Genomic DNA, 27983 nt, shown 5'->3' on the forward strand with positions numbered 1-27983 from the left:
GCGGCACAGCTCTACCAATGCAGCTGCGCCACTGTAAGATCCCTCGTGTAGCCTCTCCATGCTGACGGGAGAGAGCTCTCCCATTGACAAAATTAAACCACCTCCAATGAACAGCAGTAGCTATGTCAGCGGAAGAGGCAGGAGAAGCTCTCCCATTGATATACCGCTGAGCACACTACCACTTATGCCGGCATAACTTGTGTCACTCGGGGGTGGGGGAGGGGTGTTGTTTTTTCACACACCCCTGGGTGACATAAGTTTTGCCGACATAAAGTGGTAGCATAGACATGGCCTAAGAAACAGTCATGACTACTGTTACCCTCGCTCTCCCTCCTCGCCCACTGTTAGTTACATTCAGTTTTTCTCTTTCATCTTATATTGGACATGTAAGCTCTTCAGGAGAGACACCATGTTTTCCTGTGTTTGTACAGACCCCACTACCTGGCCCTGATTGTGGCCTCTGCATGTTTCCCTACTATAACTAAAAATAATGAAGAGCCAATTAAACCTTGGGGTGGAAATAGCCTTTAATGGCCACTTGTGCAAACATGAAACAAAGGGAAAATTCAGGAAAGGCAAATAAAGGTTAAGAGGAAGATAAAGTTTAAATTATTGGGACTTTTACATGAGGGATCATATTTGCTTGTTTTCTGTTTTTTTTTTTTTTTTTTAATTACAGCATTTTTTCATTTATAACTTAAATCAATTTACTAAATAGTTTTTCCATAATAATAAAATTGCCTTCTGTACAGCAGTACAAATGGAAATAATTCAAAAATCTATGTAATTGTAGCTTTCTTCAGATATTGTCTTGATAGTTTGGAATAATAAGGAACTGTAAAATATGATTTCTGTTCAAGGATCAATAAGTAGTTCTTTGCCAAACAATACATTTAATTAAGAACACAAGTAAGAGATTAATCATGATATGTCATAGTGTATTATCATCACTATTTAGGTATTTTTACTGCATATGATTTTTGCATGAGTATGTTGGAGGCTAAATGAAAAAAAATACTGCAATGGTTTGGCTCATTTGTACACTAAAAACTGTAAGCCTCTAAGCAAAATGGCATATTATTCCCATTATCTATACTTTGAAGTACAATTATTAAGGTAACCTTTGTCCAGTGTTGCAAACCTTAAAATTTAATGCATTGCCTTTAAGAAGCCTAGTTAGTTTAAGTACATGTTTAAGTTTAGTTAAGTACACGTTTAAGTTCTCTATAGATGCTTGATAACAGTGAAACTAAATGTCTTTCTATGAAACCGGTAGAAAAGCAAAGTCTGTTTCAATAAGGTGCATTTAACTTAGGCACTCTGTATTTTGTGTTTTGATATATGTGTGAAGAATAATGAAATAGTAGATAAGGTTTATTTTAAATTAAAGAAACATCCATATTTCAATATTAAATATGCTGAGGTATAACATAAAGATCAGATATCCTGGTGATGGATGCCAAATAACTGCTTTAAGTACTACTGCTATTACTAATTTGTCTTTTTTGGACAATTTACACTTAGGTCACCCAGTTTAAAAAAGCAACTCACACAACCTTTATAATTACCTTCTCTTCACAGAAAAGTAACCCTCAAAACGTTCTGACCAAATGATTTGTAAGAACTAATTTTGGGGCCGGGGCTATATTTTGTTCTGTGTTTTTTCAGCACATCATATAACGGGGTCCTGGTGCTCGTAGGCACTCTTATAATAATAATAACAAAATGCAGTCTCCTTGCAAACTCTTTGCATCTTAGGGGTCTCAAATTTGAAATTGTTCTTCAAATCATCTGTGAGTTTGTCAGTCTAGATTATTTTTGAAATACCAAAAGTATTTGATATCTGAAACTTGAGCTGTATTGGTGAGTTTTGGCTGGAGCATATTTCATATGATATTGGTTCTGTTCCCTTATTGGATAAACATAATTCTTAGAATTAAGTTTCCAGAGCAAATATCAAAATTTTCAAAATTTAACTAACATTCAGTGCTTCTGCAACCATTCCACTGAACTCACTCACTAGAATACTCATGGAAAGTGAATGCAAAAGTGATTTGAACACAGGGAAAGCAAATTCAATTTTTTACTTGAGAAAATTACCACATTTTTTCATGTACTTGCTCATCTCTAATTCTGAGGTTTGGATAAATGTACACACCTTTTGTATGCTTATCTGAAAGTAATCCAACCTCTTTGGGTTGGAAATCTCATATACTCAGGGGTTTTAGTTTGGGTGATTTTGTTTGTGAAATTTTCTAATACTTTGTGTTTTGACTGGGCCAAAAGTAATAATATTGTGTGACACTATGCTAATGCTCCCACTTCCAGCTGAAGCCACGAAGTACAGGATTGTGGGGCATAAATGAAATCATGTTGATCTAACCTATAATAAGGTTTGATTTTAATTCTGAATTAGTTGTTTTAATAAAAGTTTTTTCTATCCCTATTTTTCATGGGTACTCTGTTCCTATATGCTATATGATGTAATTAACTTTGTTTCATTTTAAGGGGTAGAGGCCCACTGAAGAATACATCTGATGTGATTAACGCAGCAAAGATGATTTCAGAGTCTGGATCCAGGATGGATGTGCTGGCACGACAGATTGCCAACCAGGTATGCCATGTAAGGTTTGGTACAGAGGCGTATTGAGATTAAATCGTCCCCAGATTCAATTCAGCCAACTAAAAGGTCGCTTTGCAAAAATACTGATGGCATGTCTAGATCTGCCTTTCCTATTCTTTCTCCCATGGATCTTTGGGTCCCAGATTTTCTAGATCCTGCCTTAATCCACCCTTGAATATGTATATTGGTTCTCTAAAAGTAAGTGCAACCCCTGTTGCTAAACTAAACAGAATGCAAAGCTTTAGCTGCATGGTAAAGCATATTTATTAAGACCCCCCCCGCATTGTCTTCAACAACAATTGAAGTCATACAGGCTTTTATACAAATATTCTACAGCATAGTCAAAGCTTTGCCCTCTGCTTGTCTAAACAGTAGCGCTGAGGGGTTTGGGTACTCGCAGGGAATAGATATCATTCTAATTCCAATGAGATAGGGTTCACATCACACTAGGTGAATGTAATTTGACTGTTCAGACCAGGGGTTTCTAAGAAATGGAATGTGACTGATGCTCCTCTGTGCTGTCTTCAAGCATTGCTTCCCCTTCTTTTAGCAATCACCACCATGTGCTGTTGGCTGCCCAGGACAGGTGTCTATTATGACACCCTCTGCAGGGCATAGTGCTGAAAAAGGGTAAATCATGCAGTTTGGACTGGAGTCAAACCATGTGGTGGTCTGGTGGAAAGTTTTAGGACCAGATCCTAAAACTCAGTTACACAGAGCAAATGTGTGTAAAAGTGACGGAGAGCTTGCCATTACATTCCCCTGATCCTGGTACTGCTCTGTGCAAGACTGTCCCAAAGTGATGTGTTAGAACAACACAAGGGTTTCTCTAATTTATGATGGATTAAAACAGACCCAGATAGCTTAAAAAGGCAGCCCAGCATCAGCATTGCTCACAGGTGTCCAGGCCATGTGACCTTTTCCTTGCTGAGCTGGCAGAATGGAAGGTGAGTAAGCAGAGGCCTTGCATTACCTGTATGCCACCTCTTCACTGAGGTGATCTTCCCCAATGAAACAGGCTTTAGGACTACATTGTGCCAGTAAGCAATGCAGTGTAATGCAACTGTACCACACAGGAGGAGCCAGTCCTCAGTCCTTATCTAGCTGAAGCATTCGATTCCCAGTACCGACCTGTCCTGATCATCAAGCAGCAACTCTGTGGCTGTCTTACATGTCCAGGCAAACGTGCTCCGGAGTCTCTGCTCTTCTACTCTCTAACAGACCACCCAGCTTTCCCTCTCTTCATGGTGTAGCATGTGTCTCTTATTTATTTATACAACATATGTAACAACAGCAGATTATTCATCTTTCTTGTCCTCTGCCACATTATTCATTATACTCCAGTTAAGTAAACACTTCAAGAGGTATATATTATTAGTTTGTGCACTTGTGTTCAGAGGAACAATTAAGCAGAAAGGTAGAGAAGTTATTCCTCTTTCTGGTCTTGACAGAAATTCTTTCAGCATATACATCCTTTCACCATCTGCACTACACTAGAGCATGGTTCCTTTTTTTGTCAAGATTCTCTTTAGCAACTGTAGATTGAAGTTTAAGAATGACAGTCACAGATCTGTTGCAGAGTAAAATGGGACATCAAATCCAAAGATAAGGCTTGTAAACTGTTTTTCAGTCAAGATGTTTAATACAGAAAACTAAGCTTTAGTGAAATATCCTTCTTTTCCACCAGTTTTGTTATAATTTCACTGACAACATTATCGTTTTATATGTAGCTTAAAACTGGGTATTAAATTAGGATGAAATTATGTACAGCAAAAGCAAAAGATGTGCATGGAAGGGATTTTTCCTCTGTTGAACCAAAAATAAGCTGTAAATAACATTAATTTGTTTTCCCTATTTTCTTTACAACAAAGCTCTAAATGCTGTATACTCCTCTGGAACACAAATTTTCAAATAATTGTTCAAAAATATTATTATTAGCATGAATTTATGAACACATACTTCTTCCAGCTATGCTTCTATTCACCACATCCTATCCAGTTGAGAAAGCTGCAGCCTGAACTGAGAATAACTAAATCATTTTTATTTGTTGTCACATCTAATGTTGTCATTTAGTTGGACCACATCAGTTTGCTATTCACTATCTTCCCATAGCCCAAATCTATTAGTCTGACTGCCTTTGCAGTTAAGAGAACAACAGTAGCGTAGGATAGAGTTTTCCGTATACAAACCTCTACTTTATTTCCTTCATCTAGCTTCAAAAGTGAGAGAGAAGCTGAAATAAGCTATTGCTGTGTAATGAAGAATCATTGCTTTAGCTCTTTGACCTTTTGCATTTAATAAAGAACAGTAGTTTCAAATGAATGATTTTGGTTCAGGCTGCACACAGTTTCAGAGAATCAAAATTGAGAATTGTGAAACTGTTTTAGTTCATGTAGTTTTTCAGCTGGAAAAATTTCCCATGAATTACATTTAGTGAATCTTACAGGTTCTCCATTTGACAATACCTTTGGTTCCTCACTTTAAAAAACTACACTTTTTGCTCTTATTCTTTTTAAATAAATGTGACAGTACTGTACAATTAGCATAATTCAGTCACATTGCAACCCATTTTTATTATTAAGATGACTCAGATTTAACTACTCTGAACATATTCAACAGAGCAACAATGTAAACACACATTAGTCACAAAGAAATAATTAGCAAACTTAATTAACATAAGATTGTTCTGAACCACTTGTCTAAAATCACTTGTCTAATTTGTGACCTGAAAGTCATATGGCAACATAGTCAGTACATCTCCTTTTTATTGAATGTGCTAGAGATTAAAGTCGTCATTGAAGATGCCCACAATATTGTATAAAATTCAAATTTAAATAATTGTTGTGCTCTAGAAATCAAAGAATTAAGGCCAAACATTATATTAATAGTTAGGAAATCTCCTCATCAAGATACAGATGCCACACATATAAAAAAAACAGTCCTAAAAGTAAGATTAACAATAAATTCTTTAAAATGATTATCTGATAAGAGACAATCAGAAATGTTAAATGTTACATTAAACAAATATTTAAAATTTATGTACATCTACTGAGAACATACTGCAAACTACTATTGTGATACAAGGCATTAATCATCACTAAGCTCAGCTCAAGTGCAAAGGAAGTGACATTTATTTCTTTGGTAAAGTAGTAAAATCAAAATCCAATAAATGTATGGTCAAAGTTTCCTGCAGAATAACTTGTATTGATCTTTTGTGCTACTGTTCTGCCAGCAGCTAATGGAAATACTTTTTCACCTTGATTTTCAATATAGGTTTCACTGTATTCACAACTATTGCATCACTTATCAAACCATTTTGAGGATCTTACAGATATTACACAGATATTATTTCTGTAAAGCTCCTCCACTCCCTGCCAACCTTCTAGTTGAATTTATGATCCCATTGACTTCAATAGGTACAGAATCAAACCCTTTTGTTTGCAGTGTTGTTGTAGCCGTGTTGGTCCCAGGATATTAGAGAGACAAGGGGGGTGAGGTAATATATTTTACTGTACCAACTTCTGTTGGTGAAAGCGACAAGCTTTCAAGCTACACAGAGCTCTTACTCTTGTCTCTCTAATCAAACGGTTTGTAATTTGCCACTGTATCTAACTGAAACTTATTTCTCAGTGTGAGAAATTAAACTGGTAACTATCAGTTGTTTTCTGGGATGATAAATGCTAGGAATATAGTAATTACCATACTAGAACAAACCATTGGTCCATCTGGTCTCGTATTTAATAGTGGCCAGTACTATATGCTTCAGAGGGATGTGTAGGAAACCCCTAATGGAATAACCTGCCCAGAAAGGAATTTTCTTTCTAAAGTGTTAATAATCGGCTACTTAATCCCCGAGCATGAGGGTTTATATCCCTTGTATTATTTTATCATGTTTAATGTAATTCAGATCACCTATATAAATGCCTCTTAATTTTTTGAATGCCATTAAGCTCTTGGCTCAGTCATATCATTTAGTAATGAGTTCCACAGGTTTGAGCTGTGGAAAATATTTGTCACTTTTGGATGTGTTGCCTTAGTTTCATTGGCTACTCCCTTTTTAATTCTATTATGAGGAAAGGTTAATGGCCTTCTCCATGACATTCATTACTGTATAGCTCTCTATCATACCCCATAACTATTCATCTTCTCACTGAACAGACCTAATGTTTCCAATCTCTCCTTATATGGAAGTTTTCCATGCTTCTCATCATGTAGGTTGCTTATCTCTGGAACCTTTCTATTTGATATATTGTTTTCAGATGGGATGAGCAAAGCAGAACACTCAAGGTGAAATCTTAACAACAAATAATATAATGGCATTATAATATTCTCAGTAGTTATATGTCGTAACATTTTTTTATTTGACCTCCATGGCACACTTAGCAGAGCTTTCCGCTGAGTTGTCCACAGTGAAACCCAGGCCTTTTTTCAGAGTGGTTACAGTTACTTTAGAACCCAGTAATATGTATCAGTAATTAAAATTATTCCTTCAAATGTGTATTGGTCAACACTGACATCATTCTATCCATTTTCCTAGCTTCGTTATGTCTCTGGAGTTTATAATACTCTTCTCTAATCTTATCTATCCTAATAATATTGTGCCATCTGCAAATTTTGCCACCTCACTGTTCATCCTATCTAAACATACATTGAATTTTAAATACCATTGCCTCTGCACTGGAGACTTATATGATCAATTTTACAGCTATTTGAAGTCAATGAGAAATTACACCAAAGTCCTATCTGCCCATCTCTGGGATCTGCCCAAGTGGAAATAAATATCACAGGTCATTTTACAAAAAACTGTAGAGGACTGAATAGATGGTTCCAGTCAACATATTTAATCTCCATACAGTTAGTCCTGATGCTTACAGCTGTTTATGACTGGAAGGACAGATTTTATGGAACTGCAATTACAGAAATAAACAATGTTTACACAAGCCGCCTACACTGTACGGTGATAACAGTGTTAAACTCATTAATTACAAAGTGCATTGAGGCCAAAAAGCAGTACCAAATTTGCTTTTTTTTCAGATCTAGGAGGAAGTATGGAATCTCTCAGGTTTACAAGCCAGTGATTCACTTTTTTAACCTGTGATTGTTCCTGGCTTTCTTTTTCTAAATCTCAAACATGCCGTTTTTTAGTTCATAAATAGAATTTTAAATTATACTCTATAATAATGTGGAGTGAATCCTGGCCTCACTAGGAAAAGTACCAGTGACTTTAAAAGGACCAGGGTTTTCCCCAAGGTATCTCATGAATTAAGCAGTCTGATGCTCCTTCATAGTGTTACCTATTTGTGGATTTTATATCAAAGGATCTTTGTGTATAACATGCATCACTGTGCAAGACAACATTGGAGTCATTTCTCTTCAACAGCAGAAACCTGGATGGGCCTTATGCTCTATTGACACTGACACTATCAGTATTTTCTAACAGTAAGCATAAAGGTATGATGCACTAGCCATGAACAGCAAAAGGTCAGGCCTGCCACAATTGGTTGAAGTGTATCTTTTTTTTAAAAAATATACTAGTATTGACACAATGTTCCATCAAAAGAAACTGACTACATTTTCATGGTATCTACAGTAAAAAAACCTATAAACAAATCTCTCAAAGACTGTATTGGCCTTTACAGTACCGCTCTGGCAATGTATAGGGATTCAATACCCCTTTAAGACCCCTTTACACTGCCACACCAGTGAATAGTAGCCTTAGTGTAAATGAGAATCAGGTACTATGTGAATAGTCTGTTCATCAGAGAGAGATTTCCTTGAAAGCTTTCTTCATCACTCCTCTGAAGTCATGAGAGAGTAAAGAGAAGATTTCATAGAAAGTATGAGCATCACCATAAAAAACAGAGACTTTACCATGAGATATTGTTCACAACTATGACCTACTCCTTCTCCAACCAATGTCAATGGGAATTTTGTCATTGCCTTGAGTGGCATCAGGATAGAGGCCATAACCTAGAGTCACTCATAGTATAACCATCTATTAATGTGGGTTTCCATTGTTATTAGTCCATGTAGCTTGCAAAGTAAATGGTAAGTAATACTGCAAAAATGAATGCAGAGCCTCTTAGGTGCTGAAGGAAAGTAGTAATTTCATGCACTAGTGAAAGCTACTCAGTAGAACTATGGCTAAGGCAATTCCAGTAGTCTTGAATTAAGGATGGGTGAATGCAATGAAGTCTGGGATTACTGTGCACATCTTTGTTTGTAGAGTTTAAAAGGTTCACAAAATTAGCAAATAACCAAACTTTAGAGCAGTGGAGAGCAAGACTACATTAGAGAGCAATTACAATGAACATTCCTAAAGGGAACATGAATCTGATAACAGTCTGGGTCTAAATTTTGAATGCATATTTGAAATACGTTCACTCATTTGGACATTAACACACTATGTTGGAGAGCTGAGAGTTTAGAAAAGATTAAATCTTAAACTTAATAATTGAAAATTGAAGTGATTAAGAATTTGTAGAAAATGTTTTATTCATTATTCTTTTTAATATGTAGTGTCCTGACCAATCATGTAAACAGGATGTATTGGCTTACCTGGAACAGATCAAGCTCTATTGTCACCAGCTCAAAATCTGCAGTCAAGTTAAAGCAGAAATCCAGAATCTCAGTGGAGAGCTCATCGTGTCTGCTGTAAGTAAAAAGAGTCCAGAAGATACTTTCTGTGCTAGGTACAACTATAGATTTCAAATTTTTGAGTGAATTTGTAGCATTTGTGAAATGTACTCGTATAGTCCTCTGGTCCTTATTTTATTCCCCACTGGTTTATATCTTGTGTTGTCATTTATACCCGAGCAAAGTGAGTACAAGTCACTATCAAATCAGAAAGAAAACATTTTACACCTCACAGATGATGCAAGGCAGTGGAGAATCAGGCCCGGTATCATTAAAGATATCAAGTGGTCTGATTCTTCATTCTGTTACACTGAAGTAACTAAGTTAACTCCAATAGCGAGAAACTGATCTAAAATTGGTTTAGAAAATCAGACCCATTTTGAGGTAATGTGTGTTTACCCAATGCTGCATCTTTCTCATCCCATGGATTTCTTTCTATATATTTTCACTTTTTGATTTGAGAGCTGTTGTTCCCAGCTCATAAGGAATTGACTGGGGAGGTTCTAGTCAGGCTGTTGCAATGTGAGAGTAAGAGAGCCAAACAAAACAAAACAAAGCCCTGAGAACAAGGGAAGTTGGTGCTTAATTAGATTTATGGACCTGCATTAGCCTGGGGACATCAGGTTAGGGTAGATAACTACAATTTAGCATTGCTATGATTTTGAGCACCAATTAGTAGAATTTCTGTCCTCCTGCAAGAGAGTAACTCACCTAGCAGAATAATCTGGCCCTGAGTATTCAGATTATTCCATCAGTGAAGAAACAACCTTTTTCATTGTGCTATTATTATTTGTGCTGAGGTAGTGCCTAGGAGCAAGGATCTGTCATGGACCTGTGCGCAGTGCTATACAAACACATAACAAAAATGGTCCCTGCCCCAAAGAACTTACAGTCTAAGTAATACTTATTCCTATCTGATATCTCCATGCTCACAAATGCTTGAAGTTATATGAACAAATACATATTAGAATGTAACTACAAAGGTATACAAACAATAATTACTTGAATGCAACAACGATTTTTCTATGGTCTCCATGCACGCACTGGTTACATTTTCAGGGACTGAAGTATTTTGTTTTTTAAACCTGGACCTCGGTTTTTTTTGGTCTTATAATCTAACTAGATGTTACATGAATCTTCTTCTGCTTAGACAAGACTTAAATTGGATCAGTTTTTGTAGTTTATCCTGAAGGTCATATTGGATGAGAATTTGATGACCATATTTAAATCTTTGGAGACTGCAGAAATGTAATCCTACATGCTGTGGTAGTTTTTTCTTTGAAAAAAATGTTGGATTTTAATTAGGTTGTAAATTAATGAAATTGTTTTATTTTTCATTTTCTTCTTTATCTTAGTTTATGGCAATACTGTGTCTGAGGAGGTGCTGGTGAGTGTGGTGGAGTTCTGGCATCATTCCCTTCATATATTAGAGTATCATCAATACTTGATTACTTACTTACTGAGGCATCTGAGAACACAGACAGATATACATTACTCTCACTAGCACATCTTACAGCAAAAAAAAAAAAAAGGCAAGTAAATATTTTGAGGCGATCTCTCCTATGCCGCTGGCTTCCCCTCTGTATGCAACTTTCCTGTGGCCATGTCTGCACTATAAACTTTGGTTGATGCACATTACGTCAGCATAAAGCCACCACCAAATAGTGTATCATTTGTGCATGTGTATACTTGGCTCTTTGCACTGGTGCTGTATATGCTCACCAGAAGTGCTTCTGTTGATGCACAGTGTTGTGCACCATGGGTAGGTATCTCAGGGTACGTCTACACTACGAGATTAATTCGAATTTAGATAATTCGAATTTGGGAAACAGATTGTATAAATTTGATTGTGCGCGGCCACACTAAGCACATTAATTCGGTTTTTAACCACATTAATTCGGTGGTGTGCGGCCACACTACCCCATTAATTTTAACCACATTAATTCGGTGGTGTGCGGCCACACTACCCCTAATTCGAATTTACAAAATCGATTTTGGTGCTACTCCGCTCGTCGGGGTGGAGTACAGAAATCGATTTTAAGTGCCCTTTAATTCGAAGTAACTGGCTCCGTTGTGTGGACGGGTTAAGGATTAATTCGGATTAACGCAGCTAAATCCGAATTAAAGTCGTAGTGTAGACCAGGCCTCAGTGTGCAACCCACCACCGTCCAGTGCACTGATTTTTGGGAAGTTTTTGGCAATGAATGGTGGGGCAGAAATGAGTCACTCATGGGTGACTGGGAGCAAGGGCTCAACTTTCCAGCATGCAACTGTCTCCATCCCATAATGTCATCTATATCCCATAATGTTTGTGCCTTTTTTAGAAATCCCACGAACCCATGTGGCCCTCCTCACTGTTCATCCAGAAGCATGGAGCCTGCACGGCTCTACACTATTGTCATATGCATTGCAATTAGAGGACGGGCAATCCTCTGGTATTTGGAGAGCTGGAAGAAAAACCAAATCAATGCCAACCATGCTGATTTCTTGCAGGACAGATTGCTATGGGACATAGTGAGAACCAATTCAAGGTTGTTGGTGGCATTCACTGAGCAGCTTCAGATGGTGGAGCACCACTTCTGGGCCTGAGAAATGAGCACTGAGTGGTGGGATTGCATCATAATGCTGGTTTGGGATGATGAGCGGTGTCCGCAGAATTTTTGGATGCACAAGGCCACATTTCTGGATCTGTGTGTCAACCTCATCCCAGCCCTCCAGTGCAAATGTAACACCAACAGACCCAGGTCGTCGGTGGGCAGGATTGAACCTGGGATCTCTGGAGCTTAGTGCATGAGCCTCTATCGCATGAGCTAAAAGCTAACTGGCTGTTAACTAAGGTTGTAGAGCAGACTCATTTTAGCTCTCTAAGTGGTCTCGGTTCCACTAGATGGGACACAACACCACACCCAGAAGGTGTGTGTGTTAAACAAGGACATCAAAAAGAGAGCAGCACTTGTGACACCAGATAGCTACCAGTCAGTGGGAAATCATTTTGGCATTGGAAAATCTGTTCTGGGGGCTGTTGTCATGCAAGTGTGAAGGGCCGTTAATCATCTCATGCTGTACAGGGCTCTGACTCTCAGCAATATGAAGGATATAGTGGATGGATTTGCAGCAGTGGAGTTCCTGAACTGCAGTGGAGCGATAGCTGGCAAGTACATCCCTCTTTTGGCACCAGATCACCTTGCCACAGAGTACAGCAACAGAAAGGGCTATTTTCTATGGTTATGCAAGCATTCGTGGATCACTGGGGATGCCTCACCAACATCAGTGTTGGCTGTTCAGGGAAGGTGCACAATGCTCGCATCTCTAAGAACATAGGACTGTCCAGAAAGCTACAAGCAGGCACTTTCTTTCCTGACCCATAGTTTGTCATTGGTGATGTTAAAATGCCAACAGTGGCCCTGGAGGACCCAGCCTGCCCCTGGCTCATGAAGTGATATACTGGCCACCTCGACAGCACCAAGGAAAGATTAGCTACCAGCTCAGCAGGTGCAGAATGACAGTTGAATGTGCGTTTGGCAGATTGAAGGAATGCTGGCATTGTTTACTCACAGGATTGGATCTCTGTGAAAAAAAAATCCCAATGGTTATGGCTGTCTGCTGTGTCCTGCATAATATCTGAGAACAAAAGGGGAAAAGTTGCTGCTGGGGTGAAGTGGCTGTCTGCTGTATCTGAACAGCCAAATACAAAGGCTATAAGAAGAGCTCCCCTAAAGTTTTAAACAATACATGCTCATTGGCATCTCTGCTTAGGATTGCTCATACACGGTGCCACAGCAGCCATGATGAATACAGCCCACCAGGGTGAGGGAAATTGCTTGGTTGCATGCAACTATGAATATAGAGCAATGGTATTGAATACTGGCACCATTTTCCACAGGCGGTGGTGATTTTCTGTAATCTCTCACTCCTGAGGGTAACAAACGCAGAGAGAGCAAAGCAGCCTCCAGTTTCCCAAAGGCACTCTGGCCTGTATGCTGTTAGTCTGTGTAGCGGGGTGGTCACCTGCTCTTGCCCTGAGGGGCTTAGAACATCCCAGCAGAGGGCTGTGGCTGGGGCAAGCAGCTCCCAGGCTGATTGGGGAAGTAGGCACAGCTGGGAGCCACGCCCCAAACAGACCACAGCCGGCCCCTATAAAAAGGCTTTGAGCCAAGAGCACAGACAGACTCCCTCTAGCTTCTAAGAGGGAGGGACCTGGCTTCAGGGACCTGAGCAGAGTACCTGAGTAGAGAAGGGCTGGGGAAAGGCTGGGGAGCTCCAGCCTGGAAAGCTCCAGGCTGCGGCCTAGCAGAAGGCCAATGGGTACTGGGGATTGCAGAGGGCAGCCCAGGAGTAGGCAAAAGCAGCAGGTCTGAACTCAACCTTGCCTGTGTTAAGTGGCTTATACTGCAGTCTGCCCCAGGGAGCAGGGGCTAGTTGGTGACTGGCAGTAGCCTACGACTGAGGCAAGGTGGGGATAGTGGGTGGGGGTTCCTTGGGGAGGGGAGACCCTGAGAGAACAGGGTTACTGTCAGGGGGAAGCACCCCAGATAATGGGGCACTGGGTCCGGGAGGGACATGGGGGCCAAGCGGCAGCAGGACACCAGCCTGCAGAGGGCGCTCCAGAGGCTGGATGAGCTAATTCCCAGAGAAAACCAACAGGAGGCGCCGCAGGGGTGAGTCCCGCATTGCTACAGTCTGCCATGGTGCCTGCCGAAGTTATCGCTGACTGGCATGGGAAAGTGTCTGATGGAAGGCTGCCATCCATAGAAACCCTTGGGAGTGGACCGCAGAGCACCTCCTTGAAAGTTTCATTGAGATCTCTCAGAAGGCTTCAAGGGACAGCCCTGCGTACATAAACAAACTGCTCTGCATTCCCCCACCCCACTTAGTCTAACTCTACAGAGGAATGAAAAGCAGATAAAAATGGTCTTTTAGTTGTATCACTACCTCTTCTAGCAAGGTAATGAGAAATAAATTTACACGCTTACCTGAATTGGGTTCACCCGTGCTCAACTGCTGGGACTGACTGGACAGCGATGAACTCTCAAACAGGTCCTGGCATAGCTGATCCCTGGTTGCATGTCCCCCACGTCATCCTGGTTCTCACTGTTCAGGCCAAGGGCCTGTGGCTTGGGCGTCTCTGAAGTATCTGTGCTTGGGGGGGGCTCTTTTAGTAAAAGCAGCAGGTCTGTGGCTCAGCACCAGGTTAACTGCTGGCCTCCCTGGCCTTCTGAGATGCCTGACACAGTTCCTTCACTTTCACATGGCCCTGCTGCTGGTCCCTGTTATGCTCCTGCATCTCCCCTGCAATCTGTTCATAGCTGTCAATGTTTCTATGGCTGGTCCATAGCTGTGCTTGCACAGCCGCTTCTCCCCACAGGCCCAGGAGATCCAATATTTCTGGCCAATCCAGGCTGGAATGCATCTAGCGTGTGTAGCCTTATTGGTCATCTGGGCAGTTGTGCACAACAATGGAGACCTGCTAGATGTGCTCACCAAGCTGGACGATCAGGAAAAGGCATTTCAAAAATTTGCTGGGCTTTAAGAGGCAGGAACTTCCAGGCTTTATGACAAGTCCAATCAGAGCAATCAGTGTTGGGCTGTTAGGGTTGACATAAGTAACATGTCTACATGCATGTTGTGTTGACCTCAGTACATCAACCATGGCCCAACACTGCTTTGGGGAGGTGGTGTTATTGTGCCTTTGTAACAGGGCACTTACATTGGCAGGAGGAAATTTTGAGTGTAGACAGATGCACAACTAGATCAATTCCAGGTGGCTTATGTTGACCTAATTTTGTGTCAGCCTACCTTTAGAGAGAGACAGTGGGGCCAACTTCTGTTGTCTCTCTAATGTCCTGGGACCAGCAAGCTACAACAACACTGTGTTCAGCATATCTTTGCAAGATTCGTATGTAAAATAAAATGAAAAACCCTGCCATAGTGCCAATGTAGGTTTAATTGATAGGCTTGGCTGAGGGCACTTCTGGAGACTCCAGGTGTCATTCCTTTTTACTGCTGTTCTTGATTTACAGAGTCTTGACGTTAGGCCAATTTTAAACATGTGCAGCTTCTCAGCAGTTTCACTTATGTGGATAGCTTCTGCTTATTCCTCACTGCTTTTCTCTGCGCTGCAGCACTTTTCATTCTACTATGCAGCCCGCCATAGATGCTTCAGATACCACAGTAATGGCTTTGATAGAAAAACAGATTCTAATGTTCTCTTGTACACTTCGATTCTGATTTCATTTATTTAAAAAAACACTCTGACTGAGTCAATATTTAGTCCTTCATTTACATCCCTGGGAAACAGTAAAACATTTTAAACAAAAGGACGAAAATATTGTCAACATTTTGGCCATCTACAAGTAATGTTTGCAAGGATTTACCAAGCCTTTAGTTGGTATGATGAAAAGTAGGACGGGGGAAATTCTTTGTATTCCCTGCTTCTGGTTTTATTGCTGCTTTTCAAATTTTGGCATTTTCCAACAGCTGTATGCTAAGCCCTCGTCCCCACCTGGGAATGTCTACAAGATGCACTGACACTGACTGAACAATACCGCTTCAGCTGCAACACAATCTTCATACCACACTGGAAATAACAAAGAGATGTCTGTAGTCCCCAGTAATCAGTAGTTACATTTATTTTAGCATATTATCCATAATACTATTTGTAGGTACTCTACAGGTATTGCATTTCCAGAAATATTGACTGGCTTGCACTACTCGAGATGTCATTTTGCAATACCGGCTTCAGGAAGAGAGAGTTCTTGGAATTATATCATAATGCAGGAAATTAACGTGTGGGTGTTCTGGTCTATTTGTGGTACTAAGAAGTAGTAAGGGTTTTTTTGTTCCATCTATATCTACTATCACCACATAATGTAGTAAGGGAGACCAAACATAGCTCTGTAGCTGGCTTTTTTTTTTAACTATTGGAAGTACAGAAAGAGAGGAATAATTGCAGGAGTACTGATTCCTTCTAATATGTTTTTTTTCAGATGTGTCCCAGTAGTTGCAGTATCACAGCATCAGATAATTGGGGTGGAAAATATTTCTCAGGTCACCTAGTCTGATCCCCTGCATCATGCAGGCTATTTCACAGCATTTTTTTCCATGAATGTCTGGTCTAATTTATTTTTGAATATCCCTGATTGTGCCTCAACTCCTAGACTAACTTAATATTGAAACAAGGGACTCTAGTTTGAACAAAGATCGGCACTTAAATAAGCCATCCAACTTTGCATTTGGACACATATGTCAGCATTTGAGTATTTCAATACCCATTTTATATGCTTAATTAGCACTTTGTCTCAAGTAAAAAGTTCCTTCAGAGAGTAATCCTACAGACTCACTGCTAGCTTTGTGGGCTTTTTAAAAGAGCTAGAAATGTCCTCAGTTTAATGGCAATAAAATAAAAAGCAGAAAGTCTATGGCTGGCACAGTTCCAGGTTGGAGTCTAGCCCATGTCCCAGAACTGTGGCAGCAGGCAGGGTGCTCTGCCCCCCCTCTCAGAGGCAATCCTAATGCATCACTCACTGCTGAGGAGAAGCCTTGAATCAGAAGCTGGCTTTTCCCCTACCCCTCAACCATTGTTCCTTTGACTGGAGGAGAGGGAAGAGACAGGGAGCAGAATAGTCCGGGTGCCATTAATGGTTTTTCAGAAGGGGAAAAGGTAGTGGGGCGGGGGGGAGAAGAGGGCAGAGTGGTTTCTGAGTTGCTGCTCCTTTAAGAATATAGAGTAAGAACCAAAGAGCAGGGGGCCAGATGAAGACAGAGAAATTGGGAGACTCAGCTGAGCTTCCTGTGTAACCTGGAGACTAGTAGGGGACACAAAATCTGAGGAGACCTGCTCAATTACTGATTTTTGGGGAGGCAGAATTGATTGACTTGGGGAAATTATTAGGGGGGGGAAAGCAATCGGTTATTTGGATCTAAAAATTAACTTAAAATGCCTAGACACCCTAGGACAAATAAGTTCCAATCCCCATAATCATACTTTTGTCCTTCCAAGGATCATAACTTGCATAATATGCAGTGTTGAATAAGATCTTTAAAATCTAAGTTCTCTTTGCACTGCATAGAAACTATGGCCCAGCCTTTTAGAGATACCTATTTATATGTGCAATTATGCACCTATATTTGCAAGTATTATAAGCATACTGCTTTCACGGCTCCCTGTTCTGTGGCTCATTTGGAAAATTGCCCCTGCCAAAATGTGACATGTTGGTTACTATGAGAGTCTTTTTTTTTTTTTTTTTTTTTTTGCGGAAAGGGTTATTATAGCTGAGGTCAGCTGGCATTCTTTTGACTGGCTGCCCATAATGTGGCTTTAAGAAGAAACTATTGAGTTGTGAAATAGTTAACAATACAAGCCCCAGCTACAGTGAAAACTAATATGTAGTTGTAGCTGTGTCGGTCCTAAGCTATTAAAGTGGGTGAGCTAATAGCTTTGGTCCAATAGAAGATATCGCCTCACCCACCTTGTCTCTCATCCTGATAGGAACATGTGCTCAGACATCACCTGCAGTTTAGGAATCTCTCTTAAATTAAATCCACCAGTGCTCATATCTTTTTCTGTGTTGGAACCTAAGGTGTGTATCTTGCTCTTCCCTTGACTCTAGTCTCAGTCCATCTTTCCCCAACTGGTTAAAAAAAAAAAGTTTGTTTCCCAAAGGTGTTCAGCAGTATACTGATTGTTGGCTCCATATTTATTGCCTTTCCCTTCAACATATTCCCCGGTCATTGGAGCCCCTCAGCTGAGTTTGTTCGAACAAGTAGGGGATTTCTTTTTTGTCATGCTTTTAAAATGGCTTTATCATGTTTCACACAACCCTGGATACCATTAATAATTATGAAAAACTGAGATTGTCTATTGTTATATATAGGTATTTATACCACAACTCATCACCGTAGTATCTGAGTGCCTTCTAGTAGTGCATTATGGGACATGACCACACATCTGTCACATGGTTTTTCCGCCTGAGAGGGAAATTTATGATGGTGTTTAGTTCTTGGGGGTGTTCATTTCACAGTTTCAGAATGCCCCCAGAGAAAGTTCTGTCTCTCACACAGATCAGATTTACTCTTATTATTGAGAGTTCAGAGGAGCATATTTGTTGCTCCCACAGTCTGCATCCTGGAGCTTTAGATATCCTGGGCCTGGCCCATGCAGCACTTTGACTGTGAGCTCAATTCAAAATTCTATGGGAAACCAATGTACAGAGTGGTGGATGGGTTTTATGTGTAAGCCTGTGTTGCTAAGGAGATGTGCTCCAGCATTCTGTACTAGTTGGAGTTTCCTAAGTGCTAAAGGTTGCATGGCCAGGTATACATTGCTGTAGTCCAGCCAAGAGGCGATGAATAACTGAGGCCCAAGTCTTCAGCTTCTAGAATGAGATGGAGTCTCCTAACCAGCTAGGTATGGTAGAAAGTATTATCATGACTCTTGCTATGTAAGACCCCCAGCTTCAGTGAGGAATCCAAGAATACTCCTAAACTATGGACTGAATTGACCATTTGTGGATGTTCACCTTCAATCAAAGGAGACCGCACTGTGGTTGCAAATTCTTCCAAATACTTTCCTCTGCCTACCGGAATCTCTTCTGTCTTGCTCAGGTTCAGCTTCAGCCCACTGTTTGTCATTCATGAGCTGATCTCCTCCAAGTTCTGGGCCGTTGTGGTTGTATGTGGAGAAGGACAGATAGAGCTGTGTACCATTTTCATACTGCAGGCATTTGAGTCCATGTCATCTGACTGGTTCACCTAGTGGTTGCATATAGATGTTGAACAGGACCAGAGAGAATTGATCCTTGTGGAACTCTGGAGGTAGAGTTTCCATCACTATGCTCTGGGTGAGTCCCTCCTAGGATCTCTGCCACCTCTTTCAGGCAATGCAGCAATATCCTATGATCAACAGCCCACTCCAAGCCTCATCATCTAAGCTGGGTTTTGGTTTATATTTTTATATTTTCCTTTTGCATGTTTTGGTTCAGGACTGGATGAAAGGGCAGTTCTTGCACAGCTCTCCTCTTCCACAGTCCTGCAGGGAAAAATGAGGAAACTATTTTCCATAAAGGAACAGCACCTGATAGGAGGCAAAAAGGGCAAATGTTGCGGATACTTTATCTACTGCTGCAGTTATCAATGATTTCCAATTTGCACGTGCTAATCTTTGCATAAGCAAACTGTAATTTAAAGGGGAAAAGCAGGGTAGTTTAATTATTGGAGGCTTTGCTGTTAGTGCACACTGGAAGGCATTAGTACTTAGTCAATGATACTATTGTGCCAATAGCAAAGATCAGGTTGTGAAACTGTAGGATGTTACTTACTTATTTATCCTCCACATACATGAAGCATATGTTTATGCCTTGCTGTTACCCAGAAGATTTGACACTCTCTCTCTCTCCCAAGCTAACATTTTCTGGCAGAAGCAGCAAGGAAGGGGTTTACATCAAATAATGCATTCTGTTGTGCTGTTTAATTCTCAAGGGCCTGTTTTTCCAAAAGTGGTTTCCTTTGTTACAATCTACCACCTGCAGATGCAGGTGATAGTTCTTGAGAAGTACACCTACAGGTGTTTGTGAATGCAAATATATGCATAAGTAAGAGGTGGCTGTTTGTGCCCCATTGAAAAAACAGGCATCAAGTTTCTGTATAGAACAAGGAGCACATCTACTACTAATGATAATTTTTTGCTTAATCATTGGACATGGTAACTCTCGAAGTCCGAGAGGAATTTTGCCTCCATGGGACTTCAGGATTTGGCCCATTAATCAACTGCATCAACTCACCGTTTCTTTATAATTATTTTACAAGACACAATCATGTATGAGTCTAATCAAAACTAAAGCTTAGGGAAAGAGGCAATCAGACCTTGTAATGAAAGTGACCCTCAATAGTGAGCAGAATTATGCCTGGTCAAGCTGGTATAGCTGCTTTTTCTATTGACAGAAAAGAGAATGATCCTGATTCTAATTCACACTAAAGTCATTTTATACTGCTCTGTATTTGTGTACTTAGCGTAAATGAGAATCAGCCTCTCCACCCGCCTCCCAAAGGATCTTATTTGAATGAAAAATACCTTGCCCGTAAGCCTGAAGGAATGACAGTCCCCCTTAACAAAATTATTCTCAAATCCCTAAAGATCATTTTAGACAAGGTGGCCAATTTTATTCTGACAAACTAAGGTATCACTAAAACCTCCAATAATATAAGCTATGTTGCCTCCCGCTTTGAATTATCATTTTTCTACAAATATTTACGGTATTTGTATATGAGTTATTACCTAAATAAGAGATGGGAGCAATCCTGAGTGCCGAAGTTGGAGTCAATATCTCCTGAATTCTAAGCCATAGACTGAAACTGACTGCCTCTATCAGAAGTCACTTAATTTATTATGTTGCTGTAGTCGTGTCAGCCCCTGGATATTAGTGAGACAAGGTGGGCTGAAGTGGTAATCTCTTTTTGTTGGACCAACTTCTGGCCAAAAAAAGATATTACCTCACCTACCTTGTCTCTTTAATTTATCACACTCAGTTTCCCTATTTCTAAAATGGGAAAATAATACTTAGCTTGGAGGGATGCAATGTTGAGATATGTGGTGTTTTTTCTTCAAGCCCTATTTTCCAGTGTCAACTTTCACAAAAAAAGTTTATTCACACCCATGAGGGCTAAAAAAGCAGATCCTAAGGGCCAAAAAACCAGAATTCAAATAACCCCATTTTTTAAATCTCATGATTTTTTAATCCTTAAGGCTGGCAAAATGGTGTTTGTAAAGCCCTTTGCTGACATAAAATACTATGAGCCTGAATTTGTGGGGTACTGAGTACTTTCTGGAAGGCACTTATGGCTTCATCTCCTATTGAAGTCTCCCATATATGAGTTGAAGGTACTTTGCACCTTGCAGCTGAAGAACCTATCCAAGTATTATGGGTGAAATTGTGGCCCAATGATAAAACTTTCCTTGACTTCAGTAGGGTGAGGATTTCACCCAAAGTATTTATTTGATGATGATAGTTATATTTAGAGCTGTTTTACTACTGCCTTTAAACTTCAGTATGAAGTGTTGTTGCATCCATGTTGATCCCAGGATATTAGAGAGACAAGATGGGTGAGGTAGTATCTTTTATTGGACCAGCTTCTGTTGGTGAGAGAAAGACAAGCTTTTAAGCTACACAGAGCTCTTCTTCAGGTCTTGGAAACATACTGAGAATGTCTTAGCTAAATACATGATTGAACAGATAGTTTAGCATAAGTAGTACTCTAAGGGACAGTTCCAAGTGAAGTGGCCAGTTAACATCCCTGTAGTCATAGGACAAAAAAGGGTGGTTACTGGGTTACATATTGTGGTAAATATTACCTCACCCACCTTCTCTCTTTAAACATAATCAATCAAGGACAATTCACAACAGCAAACATACATACACTATTTTTTTTAAAAAAGCAAAGTCTAAAGTGAAAGCACAACTTAAATAAATACTTCTTTAGCCTAAATTTAAAAATAGCCTGGTGCTCAGTGCTATATATAACAACATAGAATTCATATTACTTCCAAAGTTAGTTATCAAAAAATAATCTCATTAGGATAGTGTGTCATAGCAAAATAGCCTCTGTCAATGTATTCACTATAACTGAACCAGTGGTTGTATTTTTATACGATATTAATAGCAATTGACCTTTATTCTGAAAGGTTTTAAATAGTAAGTAAAGAGTGTATTTTTTGATTCATTATTCTTAGTTTCTACCTCTATGAACAAATAGGTTCTAGTCAAACCACAAACAGGAATTCAGAAATCTTATACACTTAAGCTTTGCAGAAAAAATGAGACTTTAGCTCTCTGCAAAATTAGAAGCATATTCCCATTCACAAGGCAAATGAAACCCCAAAACGTATTTTATTAAAGTTTAAAATAAATATAGGTTTCCAATTTGAAGAAGAGGAACATAATCTAGCACAGGGGTGGCCAACCTGTGGCTCCAGAGCGACATGCAGCTCTTCAGAAGTTAATATGCAGCTCCTTGTATAGGCACCGACTCTGGCAGGGCCGTCTCCAGGGTTTTTGCCGCCCCAAGCAGCGGAAAAAGACCCAAAACAAAACAAACAAAAAAACCCGCGATCACGATCGGCAGCACTTCGGCGGCAGCTCCACCACGCTGCTTTCTTTTTCAGTGGCAATTCGGTAGCAGGTCCTTCCCTCCGAGAGGGACCGAGGGACTCGACGCCAAAGAGCCGGACATGCTGCCCCCTCCCCTTGCCTGCCCCAAGCCCCTGCTTGCTGAGCTGGTGCCTGGAGCCAGCCCTGGACTCCACGGCTGGAGTTACAGGTGCCAACTTTCCAGTGTGCTGAGGGGTGCTCACTGCTCAACCTCTGGCTCTGCCACATGAAAAATCAAAACATTTAATTTCAAAATTGTTGAAATGAAACACTGATTTTTTTGTGGGGCGGTGGATGGCTTTGACTGAAAGAATTTGGTGAAATTGACACAAATATGCATAATGGTTTGGTCAATCTGAATCTGCATTTTTGGGGGTGAACAAAGGTTTCAGCCAAAAATATTTCCCTAGTTCTAATCCTCAGTCCTGGCCCTACTTCACCTAAGTGTCGAGTCCATGCAATCAATTAATCATTATCCTATCACTATTCCCAATATAACCAAAACAAACTACTGATAATTGCTTACCAGCAAAGTAAAGGTTTACATTTTTGAAGTTACTATAAACAATGCTCTTCCTAAATCCCTCTATGATTTTTTTGTGTATTCTGATTTATACTTAGAGATGTGAAATGCTGAAACTGGAATATAAAAATGATAGGTGGGGTGTGTGTAGTACAGGAATAACAAAAGCAGTATTCAGGTGAAGACTAATTTCAATCTTTATATATATATATAAAATTGTTAGAATCCACTTGCAAAAGACTGAAGAGGGTACAGCTGTGTCTCTAAATAAAAAGAACTTGAATGCACTATGAATAAATATTTTATCAATCTTCCGTTTATGCCAAGTCTCGTTTCATCAGTTTTCTGTGATATGTAATGAGACCTTGAAGAGTCTGTTGAATATTTGAGAGAGATAAAAGCATCCAAGTGAAAATGGGTCTTGAGTACATTATAGTACATTCATAGTAGAACAATACATTGACACCAAATTGTACCATGTTATGGGCACTAAACAATATTTAAAAAAAAGCAGCTACTGTGTCTATAGACAAACCGCATAAAGTTAAATGCGTGGCCTGACTTTTATTAGATAAAGCCTCCCCTAAAAAAATCTCTCCATGACATTGAAGTTCAATTGATAGAAATGCTTAATTTTGTTTTCAGACTCCGTATTTTCCAGATTGGTGTGAGGTGCCTCAGGGAAACTGAGTGAAAGTATTGACACTAGGATGCTGCAAATAACGGTGATATCCTAAAGGGACATATTAGTAAACCTGCTAAAATTAAGTTGCCTGTGCTGTGGTGCCAATGGCACAGTAAATGCAATGGAGATTTCTATCTCCCTAAGCTGGGACAGATACACCAAAGCAACTAATTTAAACAGGCTTAATGGTAGTTTAATATTTAGCTTCTTCACCAGGGAGGTGCACAGGTTCTGGTATTTGTATTTGTGAACAACAGCCTTGAAGCAATGACGCTGTGACAATGTACACCAGGTGAGGAGCTGGCCCTTAACCTGTAATCTTTGAATCTCACAGTTTACAATGCATTGGGATGCATGTTTCTGAGCTGCTGATACAAGCTGTCTGCAGGCTCAGGAAGACACTACTGTATTTTATACTCAGTTTACACTTAAAAGGTTAGCAGGGCTAGAAATCTGTTTTGTTATTTTAAATATGGAAGTTTAGTTTCTTGAACACAATTCTCTAGTGAGGGGAATCAGGGAATACCAAGGTCTCTGTCCATTTTGAGAAGTGATCCATGGAAACAAGAATTAAAATTGTTGCTTTTGGAGTTCGACAGGAGAGGATCTAGCACATTATTCTCAACCAACTCCTAATAGGATGGCACTTCATGAAATCTATGACAGAAGTTAAGAAACCTTTCTTTGCCTCTCACACAGCAACATAAAAACTCTTGGGTAAAATTTTCTAAAAGTGTCTTAGGAGCCAAAAGGTAGGCCTACGCTGCCCTCAGAGGTATGACCACAGCATGTGTAGACATACAGACCTAGCTTTCATTTAGCTAACTCAAATAATAACAGTGAAGCTGCAGCAGCATGAGCTAGTTGCTCCAGTACCTACCCAGGGTCCCGGGCAGAGTTGTTCAGCCCTTTGACTGCAGTGTTGACATACCCAATGACTTTCAGCGAAACTTGGGCTCCTAAAGCCCAGATCCTCAAATGTATTTATGTGCCTGGGAGTTAGGCCACTTTTGAAAATGGGGCTTAGGTTTTTAAGTCACTTAGTTGCTTTTGAGAATTTTACTTCTTAGGCCAGTGTCTCTGATTATGACTGAGAATTCTGTCACAAGCCCTGTAGCTGTCCTTACTTTTATTTAATTGGTCACAGCCCCTCTATATACTGGTGGTACCTGTGAGGACAAAGCCAGAGAAGTGAGTTTTTGGGATTCATGATAAAGACGAGATTGTAAAGTCCTAGCAGGCCATTAATAGCATGGCTGGTCAGTATTGTCCCTCAAAGCTGCTTGGAAATGTAATAGAGGGCAGATCATTAAAACAGGTTCTTTCATTAATTAATTAATTCTGTGGCTATCATGAGAGAGGAGAGAGATGTTCAGGTGAAACGGTGAGTAAGGTTCCCTCAGACACTAGTATAGACAGTATGGTATCTGTGAATATTTAACTGTTTGGAAGCTGGAAAGGAAATAAATTAGTGTACTGACAGGATTAGGGCTGTGGCACAAGCAATAGGCTGCAGGCTTCAGATATTCCAGCAGCGTAATGACAAGAAATCTAAGTGTAACCGGTTATTAACTCAAGACTAGAGATGTGTGAAATATATAGCTTAAAATGAGCTTTTGGTTTTGAGTGCAACCTGTGCTCTGGACTCAGTCAGTCTCATGAATTGTGTAAATAATAATAGCCTGGAGAAAAGTATACTGTGCTTAGAAGCCTAGGATAGAGGGCCAAGATAAATGATTCCTTAGAAACAGATTTGATACGTTAAATAATAAGCCTAAAATACTCCAATTTGTCATGCAAAAAGTACATGGGTTTATTATAATCATAACTAGAAATCCTAGGCAACCATCTTTTGTTGAACATTTCATGTGCTGCAGAAAAGAATGATTTTATACATGCTATGTTGAGTTATTACACATTTTCTGGAGCATAGACGTGATAAACTGAATTTGCTAATCAATATATTTATCCTGAAGCACATTAATTAGAAAAACAATTTAGTATCATATACTGTGGGGAAAAAACAGTTACTCACCTTCTCGTAACTATTGTTCTTCAAGATGTGTTGTTCATGTCCATTCCAATCAGGTGTGTGCGCACACACATGCACAGTAGCTGGAAGATTTTTCCCTAGCAGCAACCGTAGGGTTGGCCTGGGCGCCCCCTGGAGTCACGACTTCATGGCGCCCAATATAGAGCCCTGCTGACCCACCATCCCCTCGGTTCCTTCTTGCCAGCTACTCTGACAGAGGGTTAGGAGGGTGGGTATTGGAATGGACATGAACAACACATCTCGAAGAACAACAGTTACAAGAAGGTGAGTAACCATTTTTCTTCTTCGAGTGCTTGTTTATGTTGATTCCAATCAGGTGACTCACAAGCCCAAGTTCAGGAGGTAGGATTGGAGTTGTCCACCGATTGGAGCACTGCTCATCCAAAGGCCTCATCATCTCTGGCCTTCTGAATAATCGCATAGTGCATGGTGAAAGTGTGGATAAAGGACCATGTTGCTGCTCTGCAGATTTCCTGAGTGGGGACCTGCGCCAGGATCGCTGCTGATGAAGCCTGTGCTCTGGTGGAGTGCGCAGTGATCGGGAATTCCCTCCAGGTTGTAGCATTCCCAGATGCAGGATGTAATCCATGATGAAATGCATATCGACGACACAGGCAGACCTTTAATTCTTTCCGCCACTGCCACAAATAACTGGAACGATTTTCTGGACGGCTTCATTCTCTCGATGTAAAAGGCTAGTGCCCTGTGGACATCCAGAGAGTGTAGTCTCTACTCCCTGCAGCTGGAATGCGGCTTACGGTAGAATACCGGGAGAAAGATGTCCTGGTTGATGTGAAACTGTGACACAACCTTCAGGAGGAAAGCAGGATGAGTCTGAGCTGCACCTTGTCTTATAGAATAAGGGGGCTCTGAGGTTAGGGCCCTCAGTTCAGACACCCTCCTGGCCGAGATTATCGCCACCAGGAACACCACCTTGTTAGAGAAATAGAGGAGGGAGCACATTGCCAAGGGCTCAAAGGTGGTCCCATTAGTCTAGAAAGGACCAGGCTGCAGTCCCAGGCTGGGACAGGCTGTCAGACATGAGGCCTGTCGAGCCCTTTTAAAAACCGGCTGACCATAGGGCTAGCAAACACAGAGCAGCCCTCTTGGCCCGGATGAAAGGCTGAAATGGCAGCTAAGTGAACCCTTATCGATGATAACGAAAACCCCTGCTGCTTCAGATGGAGGTGGTAGTTCAGAATAAGTGGCACTGGGGCAAGCGTTGGGGCCGAATGGTGTTGCGCAGACCAGACTGAAAATTTCTTCCACTTGGCAAGGTAGGTAGCTTTCGTAGAGGGTTTTCTACTGCCAAGGAGGACTTGTCTAACCTGGTCTGAACAGGAAAGCTCCATCTGGTTCAACCATGGAGCTTCCATGCCGTGAGGTGAAGTGAGTCGAGGCTTGGATGTTGAAGACGACCATGATTTTGCGTCAGAAGGTCCAGGAAGAGCAGCAGGGTGACTGGGGCTTCCACTGACATATCTAGGAGAGATGTATACCAGTGCTGTCGGGGCCATGCTGGAGCTATCAATATAACCTGAGCTCATTCCCTCCAGATCTTGAGGAGCACCTTGTGAACAAGTGGTATGGGTGGAAAGCCATATAGGAGACAACCTCCCCAGCGGAGGAGGAATGCGTCCACTCTGGAGCCCGGGCTGTGATTCTGGAAGGAGCAGAACTGCTGGCACTTTCTATTGTGTTGCATGGCAAATAGATCTATCTGGGGAAAGCCCCACCTCTGGAAGATTGAAATCGCGACATTCGGGTGAAGGGACCACTCGTGGCCGTGAAAGGACCTGTTGAGGTGGTCCTTCAGCTTGTTCTGTACCCCGGGGAGATATGACGCTTGCAGATATATTGAACCTTCCCACAGCATGAAGGCTTCCTGGCACAGGGGAGAGGAGCGTGCACCCCCGTTTGTTGATATAGAACATTGCGGTGGTGTTGTCCATCATGACTGATACACATTGCCCCGTTGAATATGCCTGGAAGGCCTAGCACACCAGGTGCACCGCTCTCAGTTGTCAGATGTTGATGTGGAGAACCAGATCTGCGTGAGACCAAAGACCTTGAGTCCTGCGGTCTCCTAGATGTGCTCCCCAGCCCACATCTGATGCATCCATCACCGGAGACAGGGATGGCTGAGGACTGGCAAATGGGTCCCCTGAGCATACCTCCTGAGGGTTGAGCCACCACAGGAGGGAGTCGAGGACCAGGCGAGGTAGGGTCACTATCCTGTCCAGGCTGTCTCTGGCCGGGCGGTACACTGATGCCAGCCACAGCTGAAGAGATCGAAGCCTGAGTCTGGCATGCTGCACCAC

At 40.9% G+C, this 27983-nt stretch overlaps 1 protein-coding gene across 1 annotated transcript in view; it reads left to right on the forward strand.

Moving 5' to 3' along the window:
- The window catches only part of CTNNA3 (catenin alpha 3), a 968742-nt gene that overhangs the window by 931707 nt on the left and 9052 nt on the right, over positions 1 to 27983 (forward strand). Inside the window, exons 15-16 of the mRNA XM_029911396.1 lie at positions 2509 to 2614; positions 9143 to 9277. Coding sequence (XP_029767256.1) covers positions 2509 to 2614; positions 9143 to 9277 — 241 coding nt within the window. The remainder of the gene's footprint in view (positions 1 to 2508; positions 2615 to 9142; positions 9278 to 27983) is intronic.

Source organism: Terrapene carolina, unplaced genomic scaffold (assembly GCF_002925995.2).
Source record: "Terrapene carolina triunguis isolate 2854851 unplaced genomic scaffold, T_m_triunguis-2.0 Scaffold95, whole genome shotgun sequence".
Classification (NCBI taxonomy): Eukaryota; Metazoa; Chordata; order Testudines; family Emydidae; genus Terrapene; species Terrapene triunguis.